We start from the raw sequence: 19,906 nt of genomic DNA, 5'->3' as shown, positions 1-19,906 counted from the left end.
CGCTTTCTTTGCTTCTTGGCTAATTGGTTTGTTGGGGGTAGCTTTTATGAAACAAATCTTCGCTCTTAAGCCACTTACATTTTGGGGGGTTCCTTAGAGTCTCCCTTGGAGGGGCTTCTCCCTCCCTTTAGCCCTCCTCGGTTTGGAGGTTGGATTCAGTTGGATACGGCGCAAGGTTCTGGGCTCCTGGTGGCTTTTTTTTTTTTTCTCTCTTTCATCGACCCCCCTTTGGCTCCCACCCCCCACCTTTTGCTTTTCGTATGTGTGCATTTTTAAAAATAAATCCTGATTTTGGAAGCTGAGCCGGGGAAAATGGGCAACGGTGATTGGGACCGAAGGGGAGTCTCTCCGTCACTGTTGCTGGGACGCGTGCCTGTGCTGGTGTCTTAGAGCAAGAGCCTCCCTGAGCTTTCGGAGTGGAAGGTAAGGAAGGGGGTCCAGGGGTCACCTTTTCTCTGCCGGGGGTCGCCACCGTGGAGCTTTGGGCTTAACGTTTGCGAAGGGAGGAAAATGAAAGGAAAGGCTGTTGCTGGCGGATGGGGAGGCTGTGAGCAGATCCGACTGTCTGCATTTACTTAAACGCCGCAGTTGAAAAGTTAGAGAAGTCTGGTTTTCAAGAGATGTGCTGGATCAGAAGGAATAAGCAGAGAGACCTAGAAAATCTGGCAGTTTTGTGTGATTGGGGTAATTTTATGAGGGGAAAAATTTTAGGTTAAAAGGAAGTTAAGAGAAGGCAGTGGGTCTTCTATTGGGGGAAAAAATCTGTGGAGTGATGGCGCCGTCTATGTTCGACTAAACTAAAGTGTCACCCAGAAAATCAGTTTTGAGAATAGCTAAACTCAATGCTGGTTTGCTTCTCAGCAAGAGATAAATAAATAAATAAATAAAACATCCTTGACACCTCCGTGGCCAGCCTTTCCCCCCGCCCCCACCCCTTCTTTAAGAGGGAAATAGGGCTTTTTGAACGGGCCCTGCAGTCCAGAGGGGGGTGAGGGTAAGGATTTATTTTTTATTATTTAGAACAAAACAAGACTCTGTACTCCAGACTGATTAAAAATAAAGAGCATTATATTGAGTGCGCTCTCTTGAGCAGGCATTAAAGTGAATTCAGAGCTATTTCCTCACTCTTTCTGATCATTGATGAGCACAGCATTGCAGACATGCACTGTCAAATAAATGGAAGCGAAAGTACCAATTTCACTAGGAAAAGACATACGACCTCTTTTTGAGTTCCTGATTATAAAATGAAGTCCCCTTTCATGGATGGAATTCCTAATTTAGACACTTATTGTCACATTGGCTCTCAACGCCTACACTCTATCCTGAAGAACACTGCGCAGACCTGCATTGCCTGCAAAGTGCAACACCAAAAAATAAAAAAAAAGGGAAATTATTTCCAGAATTTCTTACAACTTTCTCTGTGTTTTTTTTTAACCTTTAAGTGCTCATTGGCTTTATTTTCTCATGAAGAAAATCCATTATTCATTGAGCTATTTGCTTGAAACAGAGAACACTGTTTTGATGGTCCCAGCAGTTCTGATGTTATTTTAAACTGCTGCTATATAGAGATTTAGAGTTGGGGCTGTGTTTGCCCATATCAAGACATAGAATTGGAATTATAATCTGGAAAATGCAGGTCTATCTTCAGGGACTTCGGTCACTGTATTTGGTGTGCATGCGTTGGTGTGTGTTATGCAATGGGAAGGAAGAGGGTTTTATCCTTTGGTTCAGAGAAGACCCAGGCAAAGGCATGAAAACTCTTAACTATCTATATGTCTGTATGTCTGTCTCTGTTTACAGAACAGTGGAAGAGACTGCAGCCTAAAGACTTTTAAAATTAACTTGGCATCACTTTTATCAGCTCAAAGGCTAAACAAACAAACAAACAAACAAAAAGCAGTGTCATTTATTCTAAGAAATAACTTCTTAAAGGTTAAAGCTGAAAAATATTCAAGTTATTTTTGGATAACAACTTACAGAGGTAAATATAACTAAGGACTACTTTATTATCCAAAGCCAGGGTTAAAATTAAAAAAAAAAGAAAAGAAAAGAGGAGCTTTGGAGTTGTTGTTGGAAAGGGAGCAATTCAATAATTGAAATCTGCTAGGAACAAAAATGCTAATGTATTTTATTACCATGTGTAAGCCTTAAATTACAGTTGATAAGATAATTTTTCAAAAATTAAAAGACTGAAACCAGCTCAATTACTATGGTTCTGGATTTTTTTTTTTTAACTGATATCACCTTTGGATACAGATACTAATATAGTGATCCACTTTATGTATCCCAAAAGGGCATGTCACATTGAAATGACTGCCTTAAATCCTGGTTCTCAGTGGTGATGTTGAACAAGTCTCCCCTATGTATTTATCCATCTATGCCCTTTCTCAAATGATGGTTTTAAAATTAACTAATCCACATGAATGCCCATGTTTTTGCAAAGGAATTTCTGAGCAGTTCACATGGTGGCCCCTGCAAAGGCAAGTGGGGCATTTGGGAGATGATGTTCCATCTGTAATAAATTATCATTTGTGCTTTTAAAATTGTGCCCATAATTTATCATCATTACTTTTCACATTTAAGAGAAGAGAAATAATGTGATGACAGCTGTTCGCAGATTATCAGATTAGATTTTGTATGATGGTGTTTACCGCAGGCAGAGGACAGAGAGAGAAAAGGTTGTATAGACTATAGACTGATTAATACTATTTCGACAATTAACATTTACATTGTGACGTTTTAAAACTCCATGTTTTCCCTTTTCATTCGATAGAATGATAATGGACGTGGAGGATATCCTAGTAGATAAGTTAGGGCATTCCTATTAATAATCTATTAAATGTTATTTTTAAATTGAATGTTGCAAATTTGGCCATTGTGAATGGCCACATGAGGGCGCTGTTCACACAGCAACAGATAATTTTCCTGTGTTATAAAATAAAAATTACCTGCCCTTCTTTTAAAAAGGGCTTTTTACTGAAATCTTGAAAACAGCTGGCTGTAATATTGAAAGGAGTTTATTTTCTCAATGCACGTAGACTCCTACTTGCATTTTACTTTCATTGCCATTTTTACAGGCCAAATGACATAGGATGAAGGCTGTTCGTAACCTGCTGATTTATATATTTTCCACCTATCTCCTGGTTATGTTTGGATTTAATGCTGCCCAAGACTTCTGGTGTTCAACTTTGGTGAAGGGAGTCATTTATGGATCGTATTCTGTAAGTGAAATGTTTCCTAAAAACTTTACAAACTGCACTTGGACGCTGGAAAATCCAGATCCAACCAAATATAGCATTTACCTGAAATTTTCCAAAAAGGACCTTAGCTGCTCTAACTTTTCACTCCTGGCTTATCAGTTTGATCATTTTTCCCATGAAAAAATAAAGGATCTTTTAAGAAAGAATCATTCTATAATGCAACTCTGCAATTCCAAGAATGCTTTCGTTTTTCTACAGTATGATAAAAATTTTATTCAAATACGTCGGGTATTTCCAACTGATTTCCCAGGATTACAGAAAAAAAGGCAAGAAGATCAGAAATCTTTTTTTGAGTTTTTGGTATTGAACAAGGTCAGCCCAAGCCAGTTTGGTTGCCATGTATTATGTACTTGGTTGGAGAGCTGCTTAAAATCAGAAAATGGGAGAACAGAATCATGTGGGATCATGTATACAAAATGCACCTGCCCTCAGCATTTGGGAGAGTGGGGGATCGACGACCAGTCGCTGGTTTTGTTAAATAACGTGGTGTTACCCCTGAATGAGCAGACAGAGGGCTGCCTGACCCAGGAGCTGCAAACCACCCAAGTCTGCAATCTTACCAGGGAGGCCAAGCGACCACCCAAAGAAGGTAAGTGGCGAAAGGAGAGGGGAAGGTGAGCGGGGGAGCACTTTTGGGGGATGGAGTTAAAACGTGCTGTTTCAACACACAGGCCTAATTATTTATCCTTTATTGTCACTTTTGGATTCATTTTATTTGTGCTATTCACTGATAAAGGTCTCTTGAACTAGTTTTAGGTTTCAAGGTTTTAGAGATAGGGCGGTGAGGACTGGATAGCTCAGCAGCATGCGCTGTAAGTGCGGGTGGAATTTTCAGGAGAAAGATGCAGAAACCTAGAGCCAGCTTGCACTAGAGATTGGTGAGGAGGGAGAGGGGTGTCTTTATTCAAGCTGCAGCCCCTCGTGGTGACACACACACGCTCCACCTGTGAAGTGGATTTATAGACATCTCTCTTCTGCTCCAGTCCAGCAAAACATCCACTTTACTTCCTCTCTCCTATCCCCACGGAGTCCTTCCCTCTCACTCCCCACCCATTTCCAGGTTTGATCTTGGGGCATCTTGACTGAAAGGTGGTGCAAACTCAATAGCTTGCCTGTTTGGACCAAATGACTTCCTGACACATGAAGGCAGGGGTACCTCCCCTTCTCTCCTGGTCTGGAATTTTATTTGAGGTGCTTGCGCAAAAATCTCGCATGCTTGCTCTTTCTTGGGTCAGAAGGAACTCACTAGAAGTGCAAACTCTCCAGGTCTTTTGGTTCTGGAGTCACCTGAGGACGGGGTGGAGGGGTGCAATGAAAACACATACTGATCCTTTAAGACCCCATCCGCCTCTTGAGAGTGAATTTTTGCCTTTATCTTCTTAGTCCCCCGTTGATGTACACTAAGAGAGGGAACGTCTCAGAGCTAGCTGGGGGGAAGTAGGGGGAGGAAGTGCAACGGAAATGCGGAAGAAAAAGAAAGTACAGGAATGATTTATAGTTTTCACCCAATCCCCAGTGGGGGAGCTACCAGAGGATTTGAGATTGTGATTATGTTTAATAATGCAAGAAAGCGTGACATATTTTGAGAAAACGACTTTTGTTGTTTCGAAGGTTGATGGATGTTGTGTTCCACTCCTTTAAGGACACTGCTGATACATATTAGTTCTTGCTTCCCAATCCTGCAACCAGAGAATGTGTTGATTTCTTATGCAGGAAATGTTTTCTGATCGCCACAAAGATCCCAGTCTGTGGAAAGGGACAGCCAAACTCCAGTCGCCAAGCTCCAGTCCCTCTTTCCTTTTCCTCAACCAACAGAAGTTGTCTTTGTGGCCAATATAAAATTGACACGTTGCTGGAGAATTTTCTTTAAGGGTAGCCAAGGCTTTGTAAGGGGAAGTGGAGGGATGGAGAACCTAAATAGCCTAATGCTATTTCTCTGCTGGCTGCAATTTAAGGGATGGGAATTATGGAAGAGCAATGGTAGGAGAGGAAAAGACCTGTTAGAAAATGAATGCAGACTCATGGCAGTGAGAGAGGGGTGAAAACCTTAAAGATTTCTGCAGGTCATTGTTTCACTATCAGCTGTGACTGAAGACAACAAAGTGGTTTTAAATTACAGGAGTTATTTTCTGTAGTAAAAAATCCCAGATAAGCATTTGCAACTGCAGGGATGGTATTTAACACCATTTAAAACTAATTAGTGTCCCCTAGAATAAGAAGCTACAGTACACACAAAAAATGTGATGTTACAACCTGGCTAATAAACAATTAACATAGGAAGCTGGTTTTTGTTTGTTTTACTGTTGTTTTAATACAATTTAGAAAATCTGTTTCTTCAGTGGTTAAATTTCTGTCGTAAAATTGAGTACTGATGACAGTGGAGAGTGAATTCAGTGTCACGACTCTTTTATATGAAAGGTAGTAAGTGACAAAAGCAAAGTTGTTGTGTGCACATTAAGCATGATTTTCAAAGATTTTTTTTATCACGATCCCGAGATGTGGGTTAAGATAATGCTGGGATTTACAGAAGCCACTAGATAGCCATTTGTTTTGTAAGTGAAGACAAATAAGAGTGATTTTAGACAGCAGATGTATAAACCGTGGAAGACAAATTGTATATTGTCATTAATTCACTGGCAAAATGAAAAAGAAATACCTTTACTGACAAATATACTTACATTTAAAGTACAGTATGATGTTAATAGAGTTGAACTAGAAAAAGTTTGTATCATACGGGAGCAACATATGCTATGTCAGTAAAAGTGCATAGTCTCTATTCTGTACATTCTGAATTTGTGTTCTTTGTTTAGGTATTCTGAGTTCAGAAAGGTAAGGATAAGTAATTACTGATGACACAATTATAGTTGATGCATTTGTTAAGTAATTCTTACAAAATACATGTACCACTCTTTACCCCAGTTAAATAATCTCTTTTTAGCTAGGCTACATTGTAGGAAAGGAATGTGAAAATTTATTGACCTTTGATTTAATCAAATTTAAGCAAAGTATATTCTATCTTCAATATTTGATATTAATGCTATATAAAATACTAATAAATAATTATTTAATACCATTTCAAATAAACTACCATATAATGACATAGAGCTTGAGGTTAATCATTACATATAGTTGTGCTACTCATATCTCATTTTATTCCAGAGTGTCATTTTATATGATAACATGAAATTCCAGCTTTTAAAATTAGGTTTTAAAAATTCCACTTATATTTTATATTACTTGGTGTTTTCCATTTCCTATTAAGAAAGGTTGTCTCTTAAGTCAGCAGAGGAATAAATACAAGATTACTCTCCTTTGACTCCTATTTTATTCACTAATAAATACTGACTCAGAAGGCCTGCCTTGAGTAGAAATATCTTCAACATGTATTACACCATAGAAGTGGCACAAATTCGAAGAGTCTTTACGCTTAGTAGACGTGATTCCAGATTGTTTTGTGTAATACTGATGGTGATGGCAAAGATATATCAAATGTTGAATATTGTGAGTGTGTCCACTGGTATTATGGAATAATATTTGGTATTTAGTATTGAAAAACAATAGACTCTCAGGAGTAGGATGCCTACTTTGAGATAGGATTTATGCTAGAACCTTCTTTAATAATATATTCATGTACTGAAAAATTTCATAGCCAGAAAACAACAGCAAAAAAACTATTGCTGTTTTTAGTGACACCAACAATTACAGATGTTATCTTGAATATATCATACAAAGTAAATTATTTGACTAATGCTTCATTAAAGTATTACATTTGAATACATTTTTAAAATTTCTTGTTTAAGATCATATTTGACATATTTGGGGGTATCATGTGATTATAGAAACTTAGTTATTTCCCTAATTTTTATATGAAACTGTGAAAGCCAACTAAGTTAACAAAATGAGGCCTTTTTTTTTTCCAAATAAAAATGTCTTATTTCAGACAGCTTTTTAAAAACCTCTTAACAGATAATGGCTATAACTTAAAAAAAAAACTCAAATAACATTATGGTTTACCAGCTTTTAGGTACAAGTCTGGAGAAGGACTGGTATTTATTAACAAAGTCAGCTTTAATTGTCCTGAGGTCTTTACTATGGTTTATAGGACTCTGTTGCTGAAGATAATTCTGGACTATATAGCTGAGATATAAAATGTGGAATAAAAATATCTTATTTCTTACCACTTCATTTATAATAAATGATTAAAACAGTTTTGGCAGAAAAATTCCACCCCAGGATATCTAAATCACGTAATAAGCCTTAATAGAATCTTTGTTTCTTACTGACATCAATGGCGCTACTTATGTGAAAGGAAATTGGGATCTCTGTATAGATTCCAGGAAATCTGAACACACACACTCATTTGTCTCTCTACTCTGCCTTTGCTAATCCTTGATATTCTACTCCCCAAAGGAAGTCTCACCATAGGCCTGTGTAGACTTTAGCTCATGCCTGCGTGTGTATGTGTTGGCATTTTTAGGCACATATTTGCAATCTAAAGGGATTTTTTGTTTTGTTTTTGGGTAGGGAGAATGGCAAGGAAGAGAAGTGGCTTGAGTAACTATGTGATGCTACATAGCAGTTATATGGGTCTGCAAAGTTTTGAAAACCATTTGAAACTTTTAATTGTGTAAGAGTGTGTGTGTGCATGTGTGTGTGTGTGTGTGTGGTGGAGAGGAAGGGGCGGTAACATTGGTTTAAAAACATCTTTTCTCTGGTATTTTTATTATTATGCAAACATTTATTTCTTTACTGATTAGGAATCTACTGAGTACTTGATGTTTTGTGCATGGAATTCTTAATGAGTATAATCCTGGGGACCAGAAAAGGGAATTTGGGTTGGAAACTTTAAGAAGGATTTCCGTATTTCATGTGTGTATGGTTGAAAATATGAATGAACAAAGCAAAATTGAAACAAAAGAATACTGTTAATAATGAAGTTGTTGAGTGTAGAAGGTGTAGTAGCTCTCTAGAATGAGACCTACATACATTAAGCATGGATTTCTTACAACCTATTATCGTAACTGAAATAAATTTTCAGTGAGGTATTTTTCATTATGTTTGAAACTGCTTATAATGTTTCTTTGTGAAGTAGAATTTTATTTAAGTATTACATTTACACTTGAAACAGTTATAATTTTTCTATATATTTTTCATTATATGATGTCATTATATGGTATTTAATGTATCTAGTACCCAACCCTTTAAATTTTGTTTTTGTACATTAAAGTACATTAATATAAAATATTCTCTTCAAATCAGTGCAGTTTTGGAAACTTTGTTTTTATTCTTATTTTTGGCTATAAACCATAGAGACTTGATAATCAATAATGATTTAGAGTGCCATTTAATTATTTGAACTTGACTATGAATTTAGAGCATTTAACAAAGGATCATAAAGCCATAGAGATATGTGTCTATTTTGTATTAGATGAAGAACAGGTAACAGCTCAATACCTTTGTGTTGATGAAGGCATGACTAATAATACACAACTTAGATCAAGATAGTGGTGTGTGCATCATCTTGGGCCTGGAAAGCTGTCCTTTGAATATCATTGCTGATCGGCAGCAAAGCTATTTAAGTTAAATGATTTCCGACTATTTTTAATCTTTGCTGGATTCTGCAAAATGAGGTTTATGTTTTGAGATCTATTTTGAAAAGAAATTATCTTGAAATGCTAGTCCATATTTAACCACTTGGAAAAAAGGATGACTTTGCTGGAATTTCATTCAGTGAATTCTGATAAGTTATTAGAGACCAATGATCCCGAATATCCCCACACAATGCTTACATAATTAGATACTGAAAAAAACAAAAAAATCAAAAATGGTTAGCATTAATTTGAGAATTCTGATATTTTCATAAGGTAAAATTTAAAAATATCATCTATGAGACTCTATGAAATGCCACAGGCTCTACATTCATTTATCTTTCAGCTATCCTCCAGGAATTTTGTGCACTTGCAGAGAATGACCTAGCTACATGGCTGTAAAAGTTTAATAAAGTATTTCTAGTGTGTATGGAAAGTTCAGTACGTAACAATAGCACTAAATACATGAGCACGTAGCTGATTAACTCAAAATTAACTGAATATGAATAGGAGCCTTCCTGAAATCTTAAATGTTTGCTGATGTGCATTTTTCCTATAACCAATCCCTATCACACAGTGATGATGCCTGGGGCATGTTATAAAATATGAAGGTAAAATGGTTACTGTTTGGTTTCTGTTTCTATCATGTAAAATGAAATAATTTACCTGCTAACTTAATCCTGGATAAATATTTTCTCAAATTATTTCTACTAAAAAACAAGTTTATTTGGGAAGTGAGAGTTTTTTTTTTTTTTTTTTTTTTTTTTTTAAGAGAACAAATATGGGCATGAGAAAGACATTAGAACGCTGATGGATCCTGATTGCAATATTTAGGAGGTAGCAAATGTACTCAGACGTTAATGCTTGAACATCACACTCGGGGGACTGTTGTGGGATGGGGAGGGGGGAGGGACAGCATTAGGAGATACACCTAATGCTAAATGACGAGTTAATGGGTGCAGGAAATCAACATGGCACATGGATACATATGTAACAAACCTGCACATTGTGCACATGTACCCTAAAACCTAAAGTATAATAATAAAAATAAAAAAAAATTTAAAAAAAAGCACTAAGAAAATTGTGGAGTCAACCACGGAAGATTATCTAGGTAGAATTACTTTTTAACAACAGATATGTTAAGGTAATAGAAATATCACAGAAACATTTGCTTTCCTGGGTGGTTCATCCTAGATGAGTAGTGCACAATATTCATTTCATGACATTTCTCCTGGTGTTCCTTCTTTTTAAGGCAATTTTTAAAATTTTGATAAATTTTTTTTTAAATTTCTATGTTTATGTACCTAAACACTAATAATTTGTTCTCCAATAAGATGCATTTTTAAAGAGAATCTTCACATATCACCCATAAGAAAATAAAGAACTAAAGCATTTAAATAAAGACTTCATAAATACAAAGAATATAATAACACCTATCATTCAGGAAATGCTTTCTAGTTTGCAAAGTTCTATTGCACGTATTGTTTTGTATGGGCAATAACTGTGTCAGGTACATATTATCTGCCCCATTGACGTGTCAATTATGCAGAGTACTCTGAAAATCATAGTCTTTCTTTTTAAATAATTTTACTACAAATCAGATCAAATGAAAACCTAAAGAATTTCAGAGCTATAAATTTTCTCACTCCCTCTTATGTCTGGAGTACTTTTGAAACTGAATCACAAATATTCAGAATTATAAAGATCTTTCAACACTATTTAGTCCAAATCTTACCTGATTAATGGAACCCTAATCTACAAATATATAATAGGACCATCATTTCAGATGAGCATAACTCTTTTGGAATATACATTCAGCAGCATCTCTATAAAATAAATGATGAACAGTCCAATTAACTGTCTAAATGACCATTTGATAAATCTAATCATTAAAATTACCTGATATTTATTCAGGACAATAATCAGAGTATACCTTGACATACTACTTAATGTAGACTAGTGTCTACAAATTACAACTTTCATTCATTAGATTTTTTGTTCTATTTTGTATACATAATTTAAACAAATATGAGGTAGGTCTCAAAAAAGCGATTGATTTTCAGTCTAAGATTATTAAATTTAAAGAGCATGTATTTCAAGTTCAGAGTCTGTATAGATTTACTAAGATGATCTATCTTGGATTTTTACTTTATCATCATTGTCTGGGGAAATCTATGTTTTGGAGAAATAATGTCGTGCATTCTTGGTTACCTTGTGATACATCGAGAAATAGCATTGATGGTGAGAAATGAGCAAAGTCAGGGTGTCTCTTTTTCTGGGCCTCTGCCCTTGCATTGCTGTGGGTTGGCTGCATGCCCCTGTCCTCTGTTGAAGGTTACAGCTTCTGTCAGGTGACCTCCCTCTTTGATGCTCTGGTGACCATGTGCCTTACTCCTTTAAGCCTATGGGCAGTAATGGCTCCCCACTGTTTCTAGCTCTGGGCACTGAACTATCTTTCCTTACTTACTCAAAGCGCTATTCATGCTGTTGTACTTGCTTCTCAAAATACCTTGAGAACAATAGGTTTCTTACTGGGACCCTGACTAACACCGAGGTGTATAGTTGAGTTAGTGAGGTGATTTCAGAGCATATATAAAATAAATCGGAAATCAGTGTTTTATATTGTGGTCCTTCCATTTAATGTACTAAAGGTCTTATGTAATAATTATCCCTTTTGCAGATGGGCGCACAGAGTAGCGCAAGTGTACAGAGAAATAAATAACAATGAAGTAATGAAAATTAAAATATCAATATGTGTTTGTCTTAATAACTCTTCTTTGAGTTTAGGCCCTCTAGGTTTTTTTCTGTATTTCTCTGTTGGTTTTTTCTATTGCATCACAATTTTTAAAAATTACATAATACACATACATTCATATACATCATACATAATATTTATTTTCGGTATCGATGAGACAGTGGAACATTTGCACTGCCCTAGATATTCAAAGAAATTTGTGTGAGCTGACAAAAACAAATTACTTCAAGGCTCCCATATAAAACATAAAAATTCCTGACAGATTAAGAATTTAGTCTAATTTTATATCATTTTAAAAATGGAAAGATGAAAATAAAGATAGAATTTTGGTTCCTGTTCAAGTTTCATTTTGCCTGTTGATCTCTCTGTCTCAAAACAAAACAAAAACAAAACACATACACAAAATGTACTTTTGTGTATCTTCTTCATTTTATTCCAAAAAACAATCAAGGCAACTAAGTTTGCCTTTATAACTTCATAAGGAAAATTACAGCTTTTTACTTTTCCTTTTTGTTTGTCCATTTGTTGCTTTTCACATCAAGAAAGGAGCCTGAGAGGAAAAGAAGTAACTGAAAAAAAATTAAAAGGCTGACTTTTCTTCTAGACTTTTATTGAAACAGCTTAATGATTTTTTTTGAATAAGCAATGCAAAACAAATATTTTATGTCTGCTGGATGGTTTTGGAAATACTTCTTATGTTTACTACTTATAATAATTGTAATGTAAAAAGAGGGCAACTTGGGAAGACAAAAATCTGTTTATATACTCTTTCCACATAAGTCTGGCAAACTTTCAAAGATCTGCCTCTGCACTGTAGACTGAGAAATGTCAGTTTATTTTGGCTTCCAAGAGAGGTCAGCTTCCTTTACAGATATGTCAGCGTGTGGTCAGTTCTCTTTGGCTGGCCTTGGTTTTTGCAACTTAAAGGGCAAACTGTATATTTTTTAAGTGGTGCTTGAGAAATTAGCCAATTGCAATGGCCATTTTATTTTTCAGCAGGCTTTGCTTTCAAATATGATGAAGTAAACAGCCGTGGGGCAGCATCATTTGACATCCAAGAAAGAGAACATTTTAATACTTTAGCTTGTAGTATATTAAAAATCTACTCTTTTAAAAACATATGAGTTCTTTCTGTTTAGTGGTTTCCCTGGAATTTTCTAATGATCATACTTTGGTGTTCAATTGGTAATAAAGGGTCACAAATGAATTCTAGGTATAATAAATATTACATGTGCTTGCCTCTGGCCTCTGGGTTCTGAGACCACAGAAACCACAGATATGGAGCAGTGAGAGTTTAGGAGAACAGAAGTTGATCCACTAAATAAAGAACTGATTTAGGCAAAAGAAATAAGTAAATGGTAGGATGTGAATTAATACAACATTATCTCCCCTTAGCAGTGGAACCTTTTTTTCTAAATGGAAGCCAATATATAAGAGCCTTTTAAAAACAGAGCTGCTTTGGATGAAGTGGGCAGAACGCCTAAAGCCGTGCCTAATCAGTCTCTCCTTTCTTCCTATATTGGTAGGAGAGGCAACTCTTCTTGAAAAACCACTGCAGAACTATAAATCAGTGTCTGCATATGAAGCCACATACAAGAAATTAATGTTTTAAACTTCCTTCCATTGAAAACTAGTATTTTCAATTTTATGATTACCAAGTATGTATAAGGACTGTCAGTTTGTTCCTACTGTGTTTTGCTTAGAACACAATTCATAATTTATCTAGGATCCTATGGCCTACATATCTATCTGTGCTTAATTTTTTTCCATGCTCTGCTCTTTCCCACACAACCCAATAATTGAGTTTGCCTGAGTCCAACTCCCACCCCTTATGCAAGTCTTCAGCTTTCTCTATAGTGCTTCTCAGGTATCTTCAATGCCTGCTGGGTAGTGTCCCATAAGCATTCTCTGTCACTTCTCCACCATGCCTCACCCTGTCTGGTAGGCATTTGCAATCTCCTGCCAGGACTCAATGTCTCTGCTTTTGCTTAGCACAGACCTTAGTGTCATGAAGCCAAGCTGTCTTTAAGCCAGCAGTGAGACTCCCGCTTTCCCACTCTGTGTCACACTTGTGAAATAACAGATCTGCTCATGACCTACCTCTTGCTCCTGGAACGTAAACACTTTCTTCAGACTCTGTCTGGAGCCAGTTTGTCCTGAGGCCCCCTGTTGGACATCAAGAAAGGCACCCCATTTCTCCATCTTTCTCTCTGGTCATCTGAACTCCAGACCTCTTCCACTGTGGGCTCCTAAACAAAAATCCTCCTGCAAGTTAAGCTTACTCCAATCGTATGTTTTTCTCACATGCTAGTTTACTTAGATAAAGATGAATATTTATGAGAATCCTTTAAAATTGTTAAGTACAATTGATAAATATTCAGAAGCCTTAATTTTAAATCTTTATAAATGTGATACATTTGGGTGGTATTCATTCTGCCTCTCCTTTATTGTTTCGATAATCCTCAAATACGTCAGTTTCAAACTCAAGTTTCTTGGAATAACCTGAGGTTATTAGAGCAATAATAATTTGCTTAATTCCTTTGGTGTTTACACATAATGAATATCCTTAACCCAAGACATGTTAAGAACAACAAAAAGCTTATTAGCACTGACATTTCTTAGATATCAGTAGATAATTGAGATGTCATGAATGTTTTTCACCAAATTGTTACAGACTCCTACCATTCTGGGTTATGTAGGAATTGTGTTACTGGCCTACTAGTGGTTGTTTGGGGTTATATGATTGGCTCTGGCTAATGAGTTGTGAGCAAAAGTGACATTCTGAGTCATTTTATTGCTGGAGTAAGACCATGAAAGTGTCTTTGTTTCTAGCATGGATACCTGTACCTAAAGAGAAGGGGCTCCTCTCTCAGCTGAGTTCTTAAGTGACTAAAATGAGAAGAACCTCTGCTCTAAGCCTTTGCCTGTCTATGATAACTGTGAGGCATGAGAAAGGAATAACTTCCTTTTTTGAGACGCTGAGAAGTTAGGGGTTGGTGCTGTCACTACAGCCTAAGCTACCCTATTCTGACATATCTATAATGTCCAGTTGAGGTGGACTGGGGAGCAGTTGTGGTGTGCTAAAACATGATTAGTTACATTGGTGATGTGTTCTGTAATCCAGATGTAATAAGGTGATGGGCATGTCAGTAAATGATATTTTGGGGGAAGAACGTATGCACATATTCCACATTGTACTCTGAGGTAGCTGCATATATTGCTAGCAAAGCACTCTAGAACCCATTTTAGGTATGATTTATCAAAATGATCTTGTTTTAGCCTACTTAAAATTAATAAATACTAAAATAAGTGCAGTAATTCTATATTTTTATAGAAGACTATTCTTTCAACATTTATTTAAAGATACTCAAGTTTTTCTTTATTTTAAAACTACATTAGAGAGAAGGTTCTGTGGTCCTTTGCTGAACCATGATTGTTACAGAACTAAGAGAAAAACATTTATTCTAGCATGGTGGTTTTGCTGAAGGGTAAGAACTTGACCTGCTCTCTTTTTGTCCTTCCTTTCCTTCCTGCCTATCTTCCTTCCTTTTCTTCTCTTGTATTCTTTCGTCTTTTCTCTCTTCTATTTCTCTCACAACCCCTTCCTCCCTCTCTTCCTCCTTTGTTCTTTTACTCCTTTTTTTGATACATAGGCTATAATTTATAAATGTTGGTCTATAGGTTAGACATTGAAATAATTTGCACGGAATCTGTTATTAATATACATGTAGGTGTTTGGTAAACAAATATTTCTACAATAGGTCATGAGGAACTTGTAATCACTTAGTAAGAACTGCTTCATTAATCTTAACAATTTTCTTGTGAGGTTAATTGTGTAGCAATAATTAACCTCCCCTTTGAGTAGGTGGGCTTTTGTCGCATTGAGAAGTATTCTTATCTCCCCTGAGAGGCGGGAGAGGAAAAGTAGGCTGTTGTAAACTTTAAGTAAGACTCCGTGAGTTACTTAGTGGGGAGGAAATAATTCTTCCCAATGTGAGTGGTATGCTGGCAAGCTTTGTTCGACGGGGCTATGCTTTCCATTTAATTTCCTGGCTTTCTTATTCTCAAGAAGTTTGGATTATGATATGCTCATTAATTATAAAAGAGACTTCAGTAGTCAGAGAATAGTACATATAGGCCATTGAGCAACTAAGTAATTAAAACAGAATGAAAAAATAAACACTTTCTGCTTTCTTTTTCTTCTTATGTATTGTGAAGAAAATCCAGGGATGGAGTGAATTGTCAGTTTAGTTCCCACATTCGTATATCTGATTTGTCACACACACATCCACATATACACTTATATGTGAATATATGGCATTAAATGCTCACAAGCACTATATGCATATATTATTTGAAAAGATAATTATTTTTCAATAGTTTGAGAATATATTCCCTGTTAAACTGAATTTACTAACTAAATATTTACTAAATATACTCTTAACCAGGGTGATTTATGAGATCATAGGAATAACAAAGAATAAAAATACCTTCTGCAAAGGAAGCTTTAAATTTTAATTTGATTTGTTTGAAAATTCACATGAAGTCTTCGTAATTAATACATTTAGATCAGTATTCTATGAATCTTTCTGCATGTCAGAAATTAAAGTTTTATTTAGGATTTAAGAGTAAATCATTTGCCAAGTAGGTTTCTAAAAGTGAAAACAAATGTCAATTTCAAAAGAGAACAATTTAGTTTTACATTTCTGAGGAATTCACATATATTATATATTCATAAATTAACAGTCTCACATTCTTTTTGATCATTGATTGTTTCTTGGCAGTTTGTTACATACTAGATTCTACACATCTCACAGCTATAAATTCAGTACCAGAATTTAGGGAGATAATTTTAATGTAAAACAAAGATTGTTGCAAGAGACAACATGTCATAGTGTTTAAGGGTCAGACTCCCTGGGTTCCAGTTCCAATTTCCAGCTCTGTGGCATTGAGACTTTTACACAGTTCTCTAAACATCAGGGTTTTGTTTTGTTTTGTTTTGTTTGTTTTTGTTTCTGTTCTCTGTGAAGTGGTGATGATTTTGGTGAAATAATTGGAAGACCGAATGAGGTAATGCATGTAAAATACTTAGCATAATGTTTGGACTGTGTAGTAAAGGCTCAATAAATTTTAAATTCCATTAATTGGGTAATCCTGGAACCTTTTACTGCAATTAGAATTCTTTATTACAACAAATAAAATTTTGATTCATAATAAAAAGTAATCAATTTCTTTAATTGACCTCAGAGAAATTAAAATGCCTCCTGGACTGTTAAGTCCTCAGAAATGTATTGCATCTTTAAATCTTTATTTCCTCTGAATACTCATGCACATGAGAAAATATGTCTGAGTTAAGACGTCTATTCTCCTTTAGTCCTCATTTCAAATATCAACCACTGTTTACAGTATCACCACTTTTTCCTTTTAAAACGGACTAGTCAGTTTTATTTAGAGATTGTTCGACAGAGGGTGATTGCCCCAAATGATGGTTTCCTGAAGACCAGGATATACTAACCAAGAAAAGGCAAGTATATTTTGGGCACCTAAGTAACTTCTTCTTCTGAGTATTTTTCTATAAATATGGATGTCCCTTTGGACTAGTCCTTTCTCAATCATATTGAAGTTTAAATATATTTACTTTAATTGGTTAAATCAAGTTAAAAATCTCTATTCTGATTTTTTCCTAAGGATTGGTATGCATGTTAAAAGGAACCAGAGTATAATTTATGTTTTGGCCTGTATTGCATGCCTTTTTCCTCCTGAGCAGAGTCAATTGAAAAATATCTTACTTGCTGCCTGCTTTTTTAACATTTATTCTTAGGCTTAATGTAGGAAAATAGCAATAAAATATAAATCCATATTCTATTTTTTAAAAGATCATACTATTTTCAATTTTATGAAACTTTTACTTTTAGATATTACAAAGAAGAGAATTAGAAATGTGACATTAGATTTTTAACTCTCTGTAGTCCTTTGTATTTAGAAGAGAATTTGCATTAGAAAACCACCTTCTGTACGAGATTTTGACATTACTGTGTGAGCAAATTCAGGCAAGTCACATAATCTCTTAGAGAGAGCTTCAGTTTGCTCAGTTATAAAGATCAAAATAATCATCTGTAACACACTGGATTGTATGGAAAGTATAATATACATGAAATCTATTTAGAAAAATGAAAACCAGCATGCAAAAATGTTGTTATAATTATTATTATTGCCAACATAAACTTGTAAATTTGTTCACATTTATTAGTTTAGTTCATTGGCCTGTATGTATGTGAAATAATGGTCCAGTCCTTTGATGATAAATATCACAAATTGTTGGATAGATTTGCTGGGTTTGACATTTTAAATTAAGACTCTGATCTTCTGTTAGGAAAACATTTATTTATTTGGTTTTTCTTTTTACTTTCTATATCAATGGAAGCAATGAGTTTCGGCTTGATAGTCACATATTTCAGAGTTCCACTCCCAACCCTGCTTTCTACTAGCTTTGTGACCTTTGGCAGTTTGCTTCATAGTTTGGTTCATAGAAAATATGAACCATATTTTCTGCATCTGCAAAATAGAAATCATATCTATTCCTTCTTAATATAGTCTGTACAAAAAGCAATTATTAAGATTAATGCACAAATAATGTAGAAGTGGGAAGTTCTCTTAATTCAGGTTTTTTAAGTAATCTAAAACGTTAAGTTTTAGGCTGCCCACAGAAAATGAAGTATAATGACTTCAATTTTATTCAATTTCAGTTTTACTCATCTGTAGATGAAGATCAGAAATATAATGAGTTACTTTATAACAGGCTTCCACTCTTACATCAATCAGACAAGCAGCCTGAAAATAAACACATCCTTCTGTCCTTGTGTTTCCTGGGAAAGTCAAGAGTTAGCATTAAAGGAAAATAAGTACAAATGAAGATTTATCAAAAAATTTCCCCAAGTGCTAAAAACAAAAATGGTCTGGGAGATATTGTAGTTTTACAGAACTATTTGTTTTCTGTAGGGAGCAAAGGCTATATATAAATAAGCCTAGGTCTCAGTGCCATGTCATGTAATTAAGAATTAAATGTATTAGTCTTTAAGGAATGCAAACGAGGTAAATTTTACATCAGTAAACATTTTCAAACAGACGAAAATATGGAAACGTGTTAATAGAGCTTCAAAATTTTATGCTATGTTTTTGAATCAGTCTTGAAAAGACTACAGATTGGTATCTGTCCTCCTCTGCAGGTGATAGGTGGGACTATTTCAGAGGACAAATGTGATCAAGCACCTGGCCATGGTTTTGTTCTGATGGGATTACTCAGCAAATTTAGTAGATAAACTAAACATTTTCCTATTACTTTCTACTTAAAATACTTACTCAACTCGTAAAGAGTTTTTTCAAACCTTAGACTTTGTAAACACTTTTAAAAACACTCAGTTTTGTGCCTTTGAACAAGTGTAGCAAAATTAATAGGTGAAACTATATGCAAATTTTTATAGATCTTTGCTTAATTCAGGTAATAGCCTAATATATTTATTTTGATTAATTATGTATTTGGTTAATTAAATGCAACTGGCATTGCACAACTTAATCCCAAATGTATAAACTTTTCTGTTAACCTGGCATCTATGGGAAATGGCTATTTTAGTAATCCGTTAATGGAAATTTACCATCTGTAGTAGATATTTTGAGAATTCAAATGCAACAACAGACTACTAAGCCCATACTTTGTATTTCTTTATTTGTGTATTTCATAAGCACAATACTAATGAATTATTCCTGTGTGTCAGATAAAATTTTAAATATTAACTCTTTCATTCTTCCTAATAGCCCCATGAGATAGCTATTATTATTACCTTTGTTTTCTGGATGAAAAGACTGAGACACAGAAAAATTAAGTGACCTGCATAGTATCACATTGAGAAGAGGCAGAGCTGAATTCAAGTTCATTCTCTGAGCCCTTACACTATACCACCACTCTGTAAAGATACATATAACACAATATTAGTTAAAAACTCAAAAAAGAACTTAGCTTATCCCATGTTTTGTAACTATAGGATGGTTTCAAACAGAAAAATATATGTATTTAAAATCCTGCAAAGTATATCTCCAGATATGCTTAGTGGCCTCTGTCTGGTAATGTTTCTTCCACCTAGTGTTTTCCAAGCTATAGCCTGCATGTATCCTCACTAATAAAAGGACTTTCTTCTTTAACCAAGCCTATTGCTCATAGAATTCTGCAATCTCATCTCTCCCAGGAAACCTCCAAGTGATAAAAAATGGAGTATTGATTTCGACCTGCTATGAGACATGCCAAGTTT

The 19,906-nt window shown here is 35.1% G+C and overlaps 2 protein-coding genes across 2 annotated transcripts in view; both read left to right on the top strand.

Moving 5' to 3' along the window:
- The first annotated feature begins 312 nt into the window (after positions 1-312).
- LOC131382811 (uncharacterized) lies at positions 313-390 on the top strand. Its single transcript, XM_058435330.1, has one exon. It carries the CDS (start codon positions 313-315, stop codon positions 388-390), a length of 78 nt encoding a protein of 25 aa, XP_058291313.1.
- A 1,471-nt stretch (positions 391-1,861) lies between these two features.
- The window catches only part of ADGRB3 (adhesion G protein-coupled receptor B3), a 756,020-nt gene continuing 737,975 nt past the window's right edge, over positions 1,862-19,906 (top strand). Inside the window, exons 1-2 of the mRNA XM_032154235.2 lie at positions 1,862-1,981; positions 3,078-3,849. Of these exons, the coding sequence (XP_032010126.1) occupies positions 3,093-3,849 (757 nt within the window). The 5' untranslated portion in view covers positions 1,862-1,981; positions 3,078-3,092. The remainder of the gene's footprint in view (positions 1,982-3,077; positions 3,850-19,906) is intronic.

This window comes from Hylobates moloch, unplaced genomic scaffold (assembly GCF_009828535.3).
Source record: "Hylobates moloch isolate HMO894 unplaced genomic scaffold, HMol_V3 SCAFFOLD_2, whole genome shotgun sequence".
Taxonomy (NCBI): Eukaryota; Metazoa; Chordata; class Mammalia; order Primates; family Hylobatidae; genus Hylobates; species Hylobates moloch.
Note: the sequence above shows the minus strand (reverse complement) of the source record. Positions and strands in the feature narration are given on the sequence as shown.